The 17,980-nt window shown below is 45.5% G+C and overlaps 1 protein-coding gene across 1 annotated transcript; it reads right to left on the reverse strand.

The window, feature by feature from the left end:
• Positions 1-342: 342 nt before the first annotated feature.
• LOC106575248 (guanine nucleotide-binding protein G(I)/G(S)/G(O) subunit gamma-7) lies at positions 343-13,716 on the reverse strand. The gene is made up of 4 exons (XM_045698952.2): positions 13,205-13,716; positions 5,689-6,213; positions 5,455-5,564; positions 343-3,986 (listed from the first exon to the last, which is right to left on the reverse strand). Exons 3-4 carry the CDS (start codon positions 5,533-5,535, stop codon positions 3,861-3,863), a joined length of 207 nt encoding a protein of 68 aa, XP_045554908.1. The 5' UTR covers positions 5,536-5,564; positions 5,689-6,213; positions 13,205-13,716; the 3' UTR covers positions 343-3,860.
• Positions 13,717-17,980: the final 4,264 nt, after the last annotated feature.

Raw genomic sequence — 17,980 nt, forward strand, 5'->3', positions numbered from 1 at the left:
CCCGGGGGAGGGACTGCACCTTACACGGCCTGTAGTCTTCCCTCCTCAAGTCATCTCTGGAAATCCGGGGCTTCTACAGTAGGAGATGGCTTAGAAACAAAACATAGTGGTATTTCATTGACAATGAGTTGAAATTCTATCTGAGGCTAGAGAAGCTTCTATGGTCACTTTCAAACAACCTCTGTGTGTGTGTGTGTGTGTGTGTGTGTGGGTGTGTGTGTGTGTGTGTGTGTGTGTGTGTGTGTGTGTGTGTGTGTGTGTGTGTGTGTGTGTGTGTGTGTGTGTGTGTGTGTGTGTGTGTGTGTGTGTGTAAGAAGATAAGGAGCAGGTCAGAACAACACATGCGTTATCATATGTTTATTACTGTTGTCTACTTTTCAATATCATCTTTTTTTAACAGCAATATCCACAAACATATGAACAGTAAAGTCTTAACAGTAAAGTATTTAACTGTAAAATATGAACAGTAAAGTCTTAACAGTAAAGTATTTAACTGTAAAATATGAACAGTAAAGTCTTAACAGTAAAGTATTTATCTGTAAAATATGAACAGTAAACTCTTAACATTAAAATATTTAACTGTAAAATATGAACAGTAAACTCTTAACAGTAAAGTATTTAACTGTAAAATATGAACAGTTAAGTCTTAACAGTAAAGTATTTAACTGTAAAATATGAACAGTGTGCAAGAAAACATGAGTTATGGCACATCAGAGCGACCAGATACAAAAAATAGATATTACATTTCCTTCATAATCAATAACTGATCATTCACAATGAATCAAGGCAAAAAGATACAGTAACGCTTTACTTTACAGTCCTGTCCCAGCTGGAATGAACACACTGTGGTAACAATGGGGACTTTCAACCTGGTACCAAATAGTCCTCGCTTGCAACAAAACAGATGTTTTTACAGTGTTATTTCTAAGCAAATACCAAGTTAAAGGAGACTGTAAAACAAAGCGTTACCAGAGATACATACTGTATATGCATACACAGGAGTTAAAAACACAATGATGAGTCCAGGTAAAACTGACCCGAGGTCAGTGTCTAGGGACAGAAATTAGTTTTAGAGTTCTAGCCTTCTGCTCTGGGTAAGATCTAGGATCAGATTCCATTCCCCAAATCTTGACATAATCTTTAGGGGGAGAAAACTTTAAACTGACCTAGATCAGCTATAGTGAATGATGTGGGAATGGGAGCACCACAAGACTTCCGTTCTAGAGCTTTGTGTCCTCTTTAAAGACTGTTAACTCAAATACTCTCAAGTATTCTCAAGTCTAGGGCTAGAACGTTGTTCCTGACCATGTGACCTGACCAGGTAAAACTCCTGGTCCTAACCAGCATACAACACAATACACCACAACAAGGCAAACCATCAATCAACCAATCAATCAATCAAAAATAACTGTCCATGGAATGAAGGAATTAAGAAATAGCAAGATTGTCCCTCAGATAATCAATTGTAAAAGACATTAGGAAACTGTGTGTGTGTGTGTCTGTGTGTGTGAGAGAGAGACAGTGTTTTAATGGTTCAGGTTTGTTTCTCACAGTGCTACAAGTACGGCCACTTCACTGCTTTGTAGATGTGGTTGGCTCCCCGTTTAGTCACTAGGGGATTGTGTGTGTGTGTGTGTGTGTGTGTGTGTGTGTGTGTGTGTGTGTGTGTGTGTGTGTGTGTGTGTGTGTGTGTGTGTGTGTGTGTGTGTGTGTGAACCTGCCTCAAGCTGAATGAGGAAACAAACAGACTAAATTCTGACAGAAGGGAAACATTTACGCAAAAATTGAACGTCCACAGAAAAGATTCTGCAACAGGCTGACATTCTATTAAAGCGCATTTTGTTTTTTTTGGTGGAAAAAGTTTGATGCACTTTGATTGAATTCTGGCCTAGGTTTTATCTTACAAACACTGTACAGTTCGATAATAATACTCGACTGACCTGCTTCTATTTAGAAAGAAACTCAAACCAAAACCCAAAAAGCTACTCTCAAAACGTATCACTTCTGCACTTAAAGAAAGTTTATACACTTTTATTTTTATTTTCTCTAGCGTCTTTTACATTTTTTACAATCAAGTTTGGTTTGGGAGTAGAGAACTGGGTCTGTGGAGGTTGGGAGACAGGACAACACTTTGTAATTGGCTCTTGTTCCTCAATAAAACACATGACGAGCCAATAAGCAAAGCTCATGATGTGATGCTTGCTCTCATGGCAGAACTAGTGATGTATCTAACCACTGATATAGGATCAGATATTTGTACACCCCCTTATGGTTCAAGTTAAGATTGGGGAGGATAATCTGATCCTAGATCTGTGGTTAAGGTAAACTTTTGCCTCAAGTGTAAAGTTAAGGAGTGAATGGAAACCTACAGTATCTGCTAAGTGTATGGCAATAAATGGACAAAATATCGAAACAATAATTAATAAAAAAACATATATATATATAATATATATATATATATATATATATATATATATATATACTTCTGGCGTTAAAAACTTGAACACAGTTAGCCTCTCAGTACTTGGCAGTACTCACGATAAAAGTTTCATTAGGCTGCGTTTACACAGGCAGCACAATTCTGGTCTTTTGCCCAATTATTGGAAAAAGAGCTGATCTGATTGGTCAAAAGACCAATTAGTGGACAAAGATCTGAATTAGGCTGCCTGTGTAAACGCAGCCTTTTAGACACAGATCTAGCATCAGATGACCCTCCCTAAATCCTAACCTTTACCATTAGAGGGAAAACACAAGACTGATCTTAGATCAGTGTCTATGAGCAACTTACTCCACAAGTGGACACAGCTGGAGTTTTGGCCTATAGAAAACCCACTGACCAAGAATTCAAAACCAAAGCAGAAACACTGTTGATCGATAACCGTCGCTAGAGTGGGGGAGTATGTAGCCTATGCTTTAGCTCAGTGGGCTAACACAGTCTAGTGGCATTGCAGATGATCCGGGTTTAAACCCAGTGGGTACATATGCAGCATGTACCAACCTGCTCAGTGTTCACAAAAACACTGACATTACCATTGGCCCAAGGTTTCAGGAAGGGGCCATCCCCATTGTGATACTTAGCAAGTCAGTGGCAAGTCAGCCACTATATGGCTAACAAACACACCATGTATAGCCACGGTGGTTTAGTGATGGGTATCCATGCCTGAGACCTGAAGACTTGTATTAGCTTCCACGGCTAATGGCTAGGCTTTAGCTGACAGGGCTAACACATCTTGCATCACATGGACGACCCAGGTTTTACACCAGATTGGTCACACATACACCCCCCACCTCACTCCTTACCCTCATGTACCTTACACCCCTCATTCCACAGCACCCAGATACATGCTATCAGTCTATTGATTAATCAATGAATCAATAAATCATTGATTCACTAAAATACATGCTATACATCAGCCTATGACTTCATGTAGGCGACAGTGGATTCCTATTAAGATAATTGTCCTAATCCCTTTTTGAAGTAAATCTGTCATCTCCACTTGAGTGTCACTATCTCTGTGGGTGAGTCAGTAACCAGTATCAGGTAGGGCTGCATGTTAGTGCAGGCTTACCCTCAGCACCACAGAGAAACAACTCAGGGCTAATATCACTAATGTGGTAATGTGTCCTGTGAACACAGACACCGCCCCCTAGCTGTGGCTATTGAGTAGGGCGCTTTTCCAGAGTGGCTATTTCCTTTCTCTGTGTGTGTGTGTGTGTGTGTGTGTGTGTGTGTGTGTGTGTGTGTGTGTGTGTGTGTGTGTGTGTGTGTGTGTGTGTGTGTGTGTGTGTGTGTGTGTGTGTGTGTGTGTGTGTGTGTGTGTGTGTGTGTGTGAGAGAGATGGGCAGAGACGAGTGTGCAGCTATAGAATGATGCAGGGTTTCTTGTCTTTGAAAGGGTTTTCTGACGTTGGGACGCCAACGAGGAGCGGGTCGTTATGGGCGTGCTGCTCACAGTAACTCATCAGGTCTGCTGCTGCCTTAGACACCTGGAGAGAGCGAGAGAGAGAGAGCGGCAGGATGAGAGAGAGAAGGGGAGAGTGAGAGGGAGAGAAGGCGGATAGAGTAGAGAGAAAGATAGGAGGGGTAGAGAGAGAAGGGGAGAGAGAGAGAGGAGGCAGGTAGAGGGATATTGTGATGCTTTGGCAACAGTGGACTGCTCCTTACAGTGGACTGCTCCTTACAGTGGACTGCTCCTTACAGTGGGTTTCTCCTTACAGTGGACTGCTCCTTACAGTGGGTTTCTCCTTACAGTGGACTGCTCCTTACAGTGGACTGCTCCTTACAGTGGGTTTCTCCTTACAGTGGACTGCTCCTTACAGTGGACTGCTCCTTACAGTGGGTTTCTCCTTACAGTGGACTGCTCCTTACAGTGGGTTTCTCCTTACAGTGGACTGCTCCTTACAGTGGACTGCTCCTTACAGTGGGTTTCTCCTTACAGTGGACTGCTCCTTACAGTGGACTGCTCCTTACAGTGGGTTTCTCCTTACAGTGGACTGCTCCTTACAGTGGACTGCTCCTTACAGTGGGTTTCTCCTTACAGTGGACTGCTCCTTACAGTGGATTTCTCCTTACAGTGGGTTTCTCCTTACAGTGGACTGCTCCTTACAGTGGACTGCTCCTTACAGTGGACTGCTCCTTACAGTGGATTTCTCCTTACAGTGGACTGCTCCTTACAGTGGACTGCTCCTTACAGTGGACTGCTCCTTACAGTGGGTTTCTCCTTACAGTGGACTGCTCCTTACAGTGGATTTCTCCTTACAGTGGGTTTCTCCTTACAGTGGACTGCTCCTTACAGTGGACCGCTCCTTACAGTGGACTGCTCCTTACAGTGGGTTTCTCCTTACAGTGGATTTCTCCTTACAGTGGGTTTCTCCTTACAGTGGGTTTCTCCTTACAGTGGACTGCTCCTTACAGTGGACTGCTCCTTACAGTGGGTTTCTCCTTACAGTGGATTTCTCCTTACAGTGGGTTTCTCCTTACAGTGGACTGCTCCTTACAGTGGACTGCTCCTTACAGTGGGTTTCTCCTTACAGTGGACTGCTCCTTACTGTGGACTGCTCCTTACAGTGGGTTTCTCCTTACAGTGGACTGCTCCTTACTGTGGACTGCTCCTTACAGTGGACTGCTCCTTACAGTGGATTTCTCCTTACTGTGGACTGCTCCTTACAGTGGGTTTCTCCTTACAGTGGATTTCTCCTTACAGTGAACTGTTCCTTACAGTGGGGCAGCAGGGTAGCCTAGTGGTTAGAGTGTTGGGCTAGTAACTGAAAGGTTGCAAGTTCAAATCCCCAAGGTACAAATCTGTCGTTCTGCCCCTGAACAAGGCAGTTAACCCACTGTTCCTAGGCTGTCATTGAAAATAAGAATTTGTTCTTAACTGAGTTGCCTAGGTAAAAAAATCAAACAGTGGATTGCTTCTAACATGCTAATAAAAACCTTAGTGTTGACACACACCTTAATACGCTCGATCCCTGCCTCGATCCTCAGTTGTTCCACCAGTTTCCTGGCCTGGGCGATGTTGTTATTGGTTGACATCCTGATCCATCAATACACACACACCCCCACTATGGGGGGGGGGAGAGAAATAAATAATTTAAAAGCAGCTTTATACTGCCCTCATGTGGTTTTCTGCTACAGTCATCAGATTCTTTTCTCAGGCTTGATTGTCCTAAATCACACACTACCTACCTAGTGGATGGTGTGCAGATTGGAGTCTGCTCCAGTGGCCAGACAGGTGTGTGTTGGGTTGGTAGACAGGTGTACCAGGTGGGACAGGTGTGTGTTGGGTTGGTAGACAGGTGTACCAGGTGGGACAGGTGTGTGTTGGGTTGGTAGACAGGTGTACCAGGTGGGACAGGTGTGTGTTGGGTTGGTAGACAGGTGTACCAGGTGGGACAGGTGTGTGTTGGGTTGGTAGACAGGTGTACCAGGTGGGACAGGTGTGTGTTGGGTTGGTAGACAGGTGTACCAGGCGGGACAGGTGTGTGTTGGGTTGGTAGACAGGTGTACCAGATGGGACAGGTGTCTGTTGGGTTGGTAGACAGGTGTACCAGGCAGGACAGGTGTGTGTTGGGTTGGTAGACAGGTGTACCAGGTAGGGCAGGTGTGTGTGTGTGTGTGCAGGGGAAGGGCTGACCAGGTGAGTTGGGTCACTCAGATGGACAGGAGTGGTTGTGACCTCAGGTCAGATGGTCAGCTGTAAACCTTCACCTCCTGCAGAGTAGAAGTTTCAAGTTTTTAATATCACATGCGCAAGTACAGTGAAATACCTTTCTTTCAGACTCAACACCCAACAATGCAGTAATCAATAACAATGTAATACTAGAAAAAAACATACGAGAAATAAGAAGAAATATGAAGAAACACAATAACTAAGTAAACATTGTCACGTCCTGGCCAGTATAAGGGTTAATTATTATTGTAGTTTGGTCAGGACGTGGCAGAGGGTATTTGTTTTATGTGGTTCGGGGTGGTGTTTTGGTAAAAGGGCGTTTGATTTATTATTTCCGGGTTTTTGGTTTATGGTCTATGTTTATGTATTTCTATGTGTAGTCTGGTTAATGTATTTCTATGTTAGGTTGATTGGGGTTTAGGACTCTCAATTGGAGGCAGGTGCTTCCTCGTTGCCTCTGATTGAGAGTCCTATATATGGGTAATTGTTTGGTGTAGGTTTTTGTGGGAGATTGTTTCTTGTCTAGCGTGTATGAGCCTGAGAAGACTGTTCGGTGATCATGAGTTTGTTTTGTTGTTTTGGTGCTAATTTTGAGTTTAATAAATGTTCAAGATGAACAAACACAGTCCTGCTGCATTTTGGTCCTCCTTCACCATCGATAACCGTGACAGAATCTCCCAACACAAAAGGACCAAGCAGCAGAGGAAGGAGCAACAGGTGGACTGGAAGGAGCAGAGGGAATTTGAATTGGACAAACGGGAGAAATGGACATGGGAGCAAGTTATGGCCGGAGAGGGCCCATGGAAGAAATGGAGCAAAGACCGGGAATGCTACCGAGGAACACGACTGGCGATTAAACCCGAGAGGCAGCCCCAATAATTTTTTTGGGGGGGGCATATGGGTAGTTTGGCGGGGCAAGTTTGGAGCCCCAGGCCAAATCCCCGGACTGTTTCACAGAAGCCAGTTAATGGACAGGTCTCGTGCTTCGGGGTAATGAGTATTATGGCAAGGCCAAGTGTTTTTAGGCCAGTACGCGCTATACCAGCGCCCCGCATTTACCAGGGGGTAGTGGGCATTCAGCTAGAAAGGGCGATGCCAGGTTTAAGCTTGAGACCGCCAGTAAGCCTCCAAGGTCCTATATATCCTGTTCCCGCTTCACGCACTAGCCTAGAGGTGCGTGTTCCCAGTCTGGCACGTCCAGTACCAGCACCACGCACCAGGTTTCAAGTGCGTCAGCCCAGTCCGACTCGTCCTGTTCCCGCTCCCCGCACTAGCCTGGAGGTGCGTGTTCCCAGTAGTATAGTATGTTTATCCATATACATATCTACCTCCATCACTCCAGTATTCCTGCTCATTGTAGATATGGTATTGGAACTGACCCTGTATATAGTATGTTTATCCATATACATATCTACCTTCATCACTCCAGTATTCCTGCTCATTGTAGATATGGTATTGGAACTGACCCTGTATATAGTATGTTTATACATATCTACCTTCATCACTCCAGTATTCCTGCTCATTGTAGATATGGTATTGGAACTGACCCTGTATATAGTATGTTTATACATATCTACCTTCATCACTCCAGTATTCCTGCTCATTGTAGATATGGTATTGGAACTGACCCTGTATATAGTATGTTTGTCACGGTTATCGATGGTGAAGGAGGACCAAAATGCAGCAGGACTGTGTTTGTTCATCTTGAACATTTATTAAACTCAAAATGAACACCAAAACAACAAAACAAACTCATGATCACCGAACAGTCTTCTCAGGCTCATACACGCTAGACAAGAAACAATCTCCCACAAAAACCTACACCAAACAATTACCCATATATAGGACTCTCAATCAGAGGCATCGAGGAAGCACCTGCCTCCAATTGAGAGTCCCAAACCCCAATCAACCTAACATAGAAATACATTAACCAGACTACACATAGAAATACATAATACATAATACACGTCCTGACCAAACTACAATAACAATTAACCCTTATACTGGCCAGGACGTGACAGTACCCCCCTAAAAGTTATAACCCCGGAAGCACCTCAAGAATAACAAAACCCCAAACAACAACAAAAAATCCCCCTCTACTAAAGGGAGGGAAGGGAGGGTGGCTGCCGTCACCGACGGCACTTGTGCTAGACCCCCCCTCCCCAACCCACCTATGCAGGTGGTGGTTCAGGCTCCGGCCTATTGTCCTCCAGAGTGCCGACCGACCCGATCAGCCTCGGACCGTAGGCAGACTCCCCCTGCTCTGGATCATGGGCAGACCTCCTCTCCACCCTGTATGCAGACTCATCAATTAAACCGTTAATTACTTTAAGTTCTGAAATGTCAGGCTTACTCAGTTTAGGGTTGCTGCTAGACTCCCTTGATTTTTGGTCATCAGCAGACTCTGGGCCGACGGGCCACTCTGGCTGATCCGGGCCGACGGGCCACTCTGGCTGATCCGGGCCGACGGGCCACTCTGGCTGATCCGGGCCGACGGGCCACTCTGGCTGATCCGGGCCGTCGGGCCACTCTGGCTGATCCGGGCCGTCGGGCCACTCTGGCTGATCCGGGCCGTCGGGCCACTCTGGCTGATCCGGGCCGTCGGGCCACTGGCTGATCCGGGCCGTCGGGCCACTCTGGCTGATCCGGGCAGTCGGGCCACTCTGGCATCTCCGGGCAGTCGGGCCACTCTGGCATCTCCGGGCAGTCGGGCCACTCTGGCATCTCCGGGCAGTCGGGCCACTCTGGCATCTCCGGGCAGTCGGGCCACTCTGGCATCTCCGGGCAGTCGGGCCACTCTGGCATCTCCGGGCAGTCGGGCCACTCTGGCAGCTCCTGACTGTGCAGGGGCCTCCTGACTGACGGGCCGCTCTGGCGGCTCCTGACTGACGGGCAGCTCTGGCGACTCCTGACTGACGGGCGGCTCTGGCGACTCCTGACTGACGGGCGGCTCTGGCGACTCCTGACTGACGGGCGGCTCTGGCGACTGCTGACTGACGGGCGGCTCTGGCGACTCCTGACTGACGGGCGGCTCTGGCGACTCCTGACTGACGGGCGGCTCTGGCGACTCCTGACTGACGGGCGGCTCTGGCGACTCCTGACTGACGGGCGGCTCTGGCGACTCCTGACTGACGGGCGGCTCTGGCGACTCCTGACTGACGGGCAGCTCTGGCGTCTCCTGACTGAGCCAACGCACTGGAAGCCTGGTGGGTGGTGCTGGTACTGGGATTATCAGCCTGGGAACACGCACCTCCAGGCTAGTGCGGGGAGCGGGAACAGGACGAGTCGGACTGGGCTGACGCACTTGAAGCCTGGTGCTGGTACTGGACGTACCAGACTGGGAACACGCACCTCCAGGCTAGTGCGGGGAGTGGGAACAGGACGAGTCGGACTGGGCTGACGCACTTCCGGGTCCGCACGAGAGACAGGAACTGGAAACACCGTGCTATGGAGGCGCACAGGCGGTCTTGATCTTACCTCCTGCACAACCCGTCCTGGCTGGATGGAACTAGTAGCCCTGCACGAGCGGGGTGCTCGTACAGGGCGGACTGGGCTGTGCAGGGGCCTGATGGTTGCCGTGCGTAGAGCGGGAGTTGGGTAGATTGGTCCTAGGAGGCGTACCGGCGACCAGATGCGCTGCGTAGGCATCCTCCTACCAGGCTGGATGCCCACTCTAGCACAGCACCTGCGAGGGGCTGGAATAACTCGCACCGGACTGTGCGTGCGTATGGGCGAGATTGTGCGCTCTTCCGCAAAACATGGCGCCCTCCACCTCATACGCTCCTCCATATAAACACGGGTAGCTGGCTTATGCCTCACCCTTGGCCCAGCCAAACTACCCGTGTGCCCCCCAAAAAACAATTATTGGGGGTGCCTCTCGTGCTTCAACGCCAGTCGTGTTCCTCGGTAACGTTCCCGGTCCTTACCAGCCTTTCGCCTTTGCTCCCTCTCTCTTACCACCTGTCCCCATGGAAGGCGATCCTTTCCTGCTTGGATCTCCTCCCAAGTGTAGGAGCCTTTTCCCCCCAAAATCTCCTCCCAAGTCCATCTCTCACCATAGTCCAACTCAAATTCCCTCTGCTCCTTATAATCCACCTGTTGCTCCTTCCTCTGCTGCTTGGTCCATTTGTGGTGGGAGATTCTGTCACGGTTGTTGTTGGGAAAGGAGGACCAAAATGCAGCAGGTATGTGGTTGCTCATCTTGAACTTTTATTAACTCAAAATGAACACCAAAATAACAAAACGAACTCACGATCAACGAAACAGTCTTCTCAGGCTCACACACGCTAGACAAGAAACAGGCTCACACACGCTAGACAAGAAACAATCTCCCACAAAACCTACACCAAACAATTACCCATATATAGGACTCTCAATCAGAGGCAACGAGGAAGCACATGCCTCCAATTGAGAGTCCCAACCCCCCCATTAACCTAACATAGAAATACACTCACTCGACTAAACATAGAAATACCTAAACATAGAACATAAACCAAAACCCGGAAATAATAAATCAAACGCCCTTCAACAAACACACCACCCCGAACCACATAAAACAAATACCCTCTGCCACGTCCTGACCAAACTACAATAACAATTAACCCTTATACTGGCCAGGACGTGACAATGTATAAACATACGAAATACAGGGTCAGTTCCAATACCATATTTACAATGAGCAGGAATACTGGAGTGATGGAGGTAGATATGTATATGTATAAACATACTATATACAGGGTCAGTACCAATACCATATCTACAATTAGCAGGAATACTGGAGTGATGAAGGTAGATATGTATATGTATAAACATACTATATACAGGGTCAGTACCAATACCATATCTACAATGAGCAGGAATACTGGAGTGATGAAGGTAGATATGTATAAACATACTATATACAGGGTCAGTTCCAATACCATATCTACAATGAGCAGGAATACTGGAGTGATGAAGGTAGATATGTATATGGATAAACATACTATATACAGGGTCAGTTCCAATACCATATCTACAATGAGCAGGAATACTGGAGTGATGAAGGTAGATATGTATATGGATAAACATACTATATACAGGGTCAGTTCCAATACCATATCTACAATGAGCAGGAATACTGGAGTGATGAAGGTAGATATGTATATGGATAAACATACTATATACAGGGTCAGTTCCAATACCATATCTACAATGAGCAGGAATACTGGAGTGATGAAGGTAGATATGTATAAACATACTATATACAGGGTCAGTACCAATACCATATCTACAATGAGCAGGAATACTGGAGTGATGAAGGTAGATATGTATAAACATACTATATACAGGGTCAGTTCCAATAACATATCTACAATGAGCAGGAATACTGGAGTGATGAAGGTAGATATGTATAAACATACTATATACAGGGTCAGTTCCAATACCATATCTACAATGAGCAGGAATACTGGAGTGATGGAGGTAGATATGTATATGTATAAACATACTATATACAGGGTCAGTTCCAATACCATATCTACAATGAGCAGGAATACTGGAGTGATGAAGGTACTGTAGATATAACATTTGGTGACTATTATTTTACAGTCATATAAACGTTTCAGCTACATAGTAATGAATAACTGTCTTTCATTTATTTTGGATTCGCAGAAACAAGTTAATTGTGTCACGTGCTAGAAAGTTCCCATTGTTTCAATACATTCTGTACCAAACTATTCACTAGAAAATATGGGCCTCTCTCTCCCTCTCTTTCTCACTCTCTCTCCCTCTCTCAGGAGTCGTACTGTAATTACTCTACTGTGGAGGACCTTGAGATTAATGGCTCTAATTAGGGCTGTGTGTGTGTGTGTGTGCGTGTGTGTGTGTGTGTGTGTGTGTGTGTGTGTGTGTGTGTGTGAGTACATTATGTATGAGCTAATAACTATATTTAAAGTTTGACAGTTTAAAGGCAGTAAATACGCAAGATAAAATGGAAGGCATGCAAAGAAAACGGTCATACATGCTGCCATATCCGTTAAAACTTCAGAAGCTGCTGGCCTATCCACTGAGCTAATTTCATACGCCTGTTGATGTTCCAACTAGTTTCAAACTTTCCCGACGAGGGTATATTCTCTCATTCCCAGACAAAGGGTAAGTGACCTGAAGCATTGTTTGACAGTCTGGATCATTATTTTGACCCTCAGAATTATATCCAGGCCTATAGGCCAACGAATAGCCAGTTAGAAACAGTATCGTCGTGTCTTGTGCAGTGTGCTAGTATAGACCATCACATTAGTAGGCTGACATGATTAGACAATACACTGTATTAATTTGACGGTATTTATCAGTTCATGGCGATTCCACTGGTAGGCTAAAGAAATAGCTGAGCATCCAATATGGACCCTATAGCTGACTCGACACGCGTAAATTCCCAACAATGGACTACATGGGTCTATGTGTTGCCCCTGCATGCCACAGTAAGCTTGTTCTGCCGATTGAAAACACAATGCGGGCATTTTGACGGATGGAACAGTGGGTCCTCGGCCACACACACACACACACACACACACACACACACACACACACACATATGGGCCTACTACGGTAATAGGCCTACTGCATAGTCGAATCTCAGCCGGAGAATAGGCTGTTGACATGTCGTTAGAATGCGTATGGAAGCTATTCGCCTGTTGGAAATAATGCATGCCTTGCAAAGAGCCTAGTAAGCAAATTTGACACTTCCCTCAAACCATCCAGCTGTTTTAGACATCGCTGCTTCCCTCTGATCTATCAGCTACAGTGTGCGCTACCGACGTTTTGATAACGTTTCTCGCACAGACCCTGTCCCCCAGTTCCTCTCCTCCCCACCCTCTCTCTCTCTCCGCCCTGGCTTGGGAAACCCGAATTCGTGACCGATGACTCTCTCTTTCCCTTAAGCGCTGCTTTTCCATGACCAAAATCGGGAAGACAAGCGCACATAAACCGCAAATAAGTACACGGTTCTGTAAAGAGGTGATATAAACAGATAAAATAGAATGATATTTCCCAACTCACCTCCGAATGCGCTGTATTCCTGATTTAAAGGGGCAGCTTCGTTGGTTCCACAGTCCGTTCGTTCAATCTCGGTTTTTACCGAATCAAACGCCACCCCCTCTGTTGGCTAGCGGTGTCTGTCCACCCTATTCCCCCCTCCCTCACTCCGTCACTTCTGACAGCCAGCTAGCGCTCTCACACACCAACTTGATTTCCCCCTTGAGAAAAACAAAAGGGTTGGTTCAGACCATAAAGGATGAAGTTGCCGTTAGACGTCGATCTAAGTTCAGTTTTGCGTTTTTCCCACCAATGGTTAAGGTTAGAATTGGGGAGGATGAGCAGATCCTAGATCAGTGGTTACGGGAGTTCAATAAGATGGCCCTTGTTCCAAATCGAAAACCAATCGGTATTATACAATTGCACAAACATTTCGGTTGTGGCGCTTTATGTAGGTCTATCGAACATCAGATATTAATGTAAGTATTTTCTCTTTCCCGGTGTGTGCCCGGAGTGTGAGCTGCTTTCAATGTATCCGCTATACGCATCTGGACACCGAGTTGATACAGTATCAAACAGCAGGGTGCAGTAACATATATACACGCAGGGAGGCGCCCTTACTCAATGTTATTTACAAAGGGAAAGGACTCTTCATTCCGACTGATATACAAGCTACATGCTGGGCCTGGTCTCTGCCGTATTTTCACCTATAGTCGATCACAAACACACACATACAGACACATACAGACACATACATACAGACACATACAGACAGACAGACAGACAGACAGACAGACAGACAGACAGACAGACAGACAGACAGACAGACAGACGCAGACAGACAGACAGACAGACAGACAGACAGACCAAAGGTTTCCCATACAGTGGCAGTCTATAGTCATTCCCCACTTTAGTGGGCTTTTTATATCCACCAGAGAGCTAAAAATAGCAGGGAGAGGAGAGAGAGAGAGAGAAAGGTAGGGTGAGAAAGAGAGAGCGAGGGAGGGAGAAAGAGAGAGGGAGTGAGCGAGGGAGGGAGAAAGAGAGAGGGAGGGAGAAAGAGAGGGAGATAGCGAGGGAGGGAGAAAGAGAGGGAGAGAGCGAGGGAGGGAGAAAGAGAGAGGGAGATAGCGAGGGAGGGAGAAAGAGAGAGGGAGATAGCGAGGGAGTGAGAGAGGGAGGGAGAAAGAGAGGGAGAAAGAGAGAGGGAGGGAGAAAGAGAGAGGGAGGGAGAAAGAGAGGGAGAAAGAGAGAGGGAGGGAGAAAGAGAGAGGGAGGGAGAAAGAGAGAGGGAGGGAGAAAGAGAGAGGGAGGGTGGAGGAGAGAGGGAGGGAGAAAGAGAGGGAGAAAGAGAGAGGGAGGGAGAAAGAGAGAGGGAGGGAGAAAGAGAGGGAGAGAGCATTTACCGCATTGGCCTCATTTCTACTGAAGTGTGAAATTATGCTGATGCTACATTTAGCTTTCATTTCCTCTCCTTTGATGTCTCTCTCTCTCTCTCTCTCTCTCTCCTTTCTCTTTTCCCCTCCATCTTTCTTCCATCTCTCTCTCTCTCTCTCTCTCTCTCTCTCTCTCTCTCTCTCTCTCTCTCTCTCTCTCTCTCCTTTCTCTTTTACCCTCCATCTTTCTTCCATCTCTCTCTCGTTCCTCTCTTTCTCCCCTCCCTCCCTCTGTCTCTCTCTCCCTCCCTCTTGCTCACCCCTCTCCCCTCCCTCTCTCTCCCTCCCTCTCTCTGATGTGAGCAGTAGCTAAAGCACTAACACAAACTACAAAACATTGCAGTACGCTAAGAATCTGGATCAGTACTGAATTGGAATTCTCACAGTACCATTTGGACTCTAGATCAGTTTAGCAGTATATGAGCATGTAACAGAGGTCGTTTGGTGAACCAAGCTCAAGTGATCAGTAACCAAACCACCTAGACTTTAGCTCACCGGGTGAACACAGTCTTGTGGCGCACAGATGACCCGGGATTAAACCCAGTTGGTCAAAAGACTAAGGACTGTATTTCTGTTAAATCAGCTGGGTTTAAAATCCTCACCATCACCCTGAACTGTTACTAGTCAGTAGCCCCCAGTAGGTGCTAAAATGGCTGCCATAGAATGATGTGATGTTATCTAAGAGCATTGTCATAGTTATGTGTTCAAACCAAAATGGCCATAGTCTCTCTATACATTATATGACTCATGAGGGGTGACTAAAGGGACACATACACTCTCTCTGTCTCTCTCTCTCTCTCTCTCTCTCTCTCTCTCCCTGTTCTCTCTTCCCACCTCTCTCTGACTCATAAAGCCTGTGAGTAACTCCATTCTCCATGAGATGGCTGTTAAATTCATTATACCCTGGGTCGGGTGTGTGTGTGTTGTTTGTTTTATAGCCTCTATGTTAAAACAGGGTCAACTGTGTTTGTGTTTTATAGTCTCTATGTTAAAACAGGGTCAACTGTGTTTGTGTTGTATAGTCTCTATGTTAAAACAGGGTCAACTGTGTTTGTGTTTTATAGTCTCTATGTTAAAACAGGGTCAACTGTGTTTGTGTTTTATAGCCTCTATGTTAAAACAGGGTCAACTGTGTTTGTGTTTTATAGTCTCTATGTTAAAACAGGGTCAACTGTGTTTGTGTTTTATAGTCTCTATGTTAAAACAGGGTCAACTGTGTTTGTGTTGTATAGCCTCTATGTTAAAACAGGGTCAACTGTGTTTGTGTTTTATAGCCTCTATGTTAAAACAGGGTCAACTGTGTTTGTGTTTTATAGTCTCTATGTTAAAACAGGGTCAACTGTGTTTGTGTTTTATAGTCTCTATGTTAAAACAGGGTCAACTGTGTTTGTGTTTTATAGTCTCTATGTTAAAACAGGGTCAACTGTGTTTGTGTTTTATAGTCTCTATGTTAAAACAGGGTCAACTGTGTTTGTGTTTTATAGCCTCTATGTTAAAACAGGGTCAACTGTGTTTGTGTTTTATAGTCTCTATGTTAAAACAGGGTCAACTGTGTTTGTGTTGTATAGTCTCTATGTTAAAACAGGGTCAACTGTGTTTGTGTTGTATAGTCTCTATGTTAAAACAGGGTCAACTGTGTTTGTGTTGTATAGCCTCTATGTTAAAACAGGGTCAACTGTGTTTGTGTTTTATAGCCTCTATGTTAAAACAGGGTCAACTGTGTTTGTGTTTTATAGTCTCTATGTTAAAACAGGGTCAACTGTGTTTGTGTTGTATAGTCTCTATGTTAAAACAGGGTCAACTGTGTTTGTGTTGTATAGTCTCTATGTTAAAACAGGGTCAACTGTGTTTGTGTTTTATAGTCTCTATGTTAAAACAGGGTCAACTGTGTTTGTGTTGTATAGTCTCTATGTTAAAACAGGGTCAACTGTGTTTGTGTTTTATAGTCTCTATGTTAAAACAGTGTCAACTGTGTTTGTGTTTTATAGTCTCTATGTTAAAACAGGGTCAACTGTGTTTGTGTTTTATAGTATCTATGTTAAAACAGGGTCAACTGTGTTTGTGTTTTATAGTCTCTATTTTAAAACAGGGTCAACTGTGTTTGTGTTTTATAGTCTCTATTTTAAAACAGGGCCAACTGTGTTTGTGTTGTATAGACTCTATGTTAAAACAGTGTCAACTGTGTTTGTGTTTGTGATGGTGTATGTTAAAACAGGGTCAACTGTGTTTGTGTTTGTGATGGTGTATGTTAAAACATTGTTAACGGTGGGTGTTGTATGTAAACAGCATTATGTCAGTTATGTTAGAGGCTAATTAGTTACACTTTAACAAGGATGGCATCAAGAGTGTATGTTTGTGTAACCTCGGAGGCACGTGAAGGGTGTGTGTGTGTTATCAGGGTGTGTGTCACCCTCATAATCATTCAACAGAGGGCTGCTAACCTTAGGTCTTAGGTCTCTTCACATTACATTACAGCCTCCCCCCCCCACACACACACCACACACACACCACACACACACACACACACACACACACACACACACACACACACACACACACACACACACACACACTCTGCCTAGAAGATCTATGGCTGTCGTAACGCATCACCTGGGTCACACCACATTCTGACGTGGCAACCGTCACCGTCACTGAGTCGCCATAGCAACCACATTGGGTGAAGAATCCTCAAGCAGATAGAGAAAGAGAGACTGTGCTTTGCAGGCATGCTGTCAGGGAGTGGAGAACAGTATGACACAGTATGAGGCTGCAAGCTGTTGTCATGGTGCGTTCAAGACAACTGGGATCTCTGAAAAGAAACAAGCTCCGATTGGGAAAAATCATGTCATAGAAGTCAGGGCTCTAGGATGATGCCCAAGTTTCTGACTTGTAATTCCGAGTTAGATGACCTTTCCAAATGATTTTTCCCATTCAGAGCTCTTTTTTTTTTGTCTTTTTGGGGGGGTCTTGCGCTCACCGAAATCGGAAGTCTGAGGTCGGAGATTTACTAGTTCCGAGTTGTCTTGAACGCACCATCAGTCCACGTAACCGACCTAGTATCTAACCTGGTTATCTATACCAGGGTATACTCGGTCCTATACACCCTCTGGGTGCACATTTGGGGTTTTGCCCTAGCACTACACAGCTGATTCAAATAACCAGCTTATCATCAAGCTTTGATTATTTTCATCAGCTGTGTAGTGCTAGGGCAAAAAAACTAAAAGTGCGCTCATAGGGGGGCCCAGGACCAAGTTTGGGAAACCTTGATCTATACAATGCAAGACCATGTCAGCCCACTAAGCAAAATCCTAGGTGTTCAATATAAGAGCCAACCGTGGTCATCAGGTCACAGACCAGCTTATCT

This window comes from Salmo salar, chromosome 17, assembly GCF_965601325.2.
Source record: "Salmo salar chromosome 17, fSalSal1, whole genome shotgun sequence".
Classification (NCBI taxonomy): Eukaryota; Metazoa; Chordata; class Actinopteri; order Salmoniformes; family Salmonidae; genus Salmo; species Salmo salar.

What these genes read in the sequence shown, in the direction of transcription:
- LOC106575248 (XM_045698952.2), bottom strand. Translation starts at nt 5,535, where the DNA reads ATGTCAACCAATAACAACATCGCCCAGGCCAGGAAACTGGTGGAACAA. An exon ending in CAGGGATCGAGCGTATTAAG is followed by an intron (nt 3,987 to 5,454) that starts GTGTGTGTCAAC and finishes CGCTCTCTCCAG; the next exon opens with GTGTCTAAGGCAGCAGCAGA.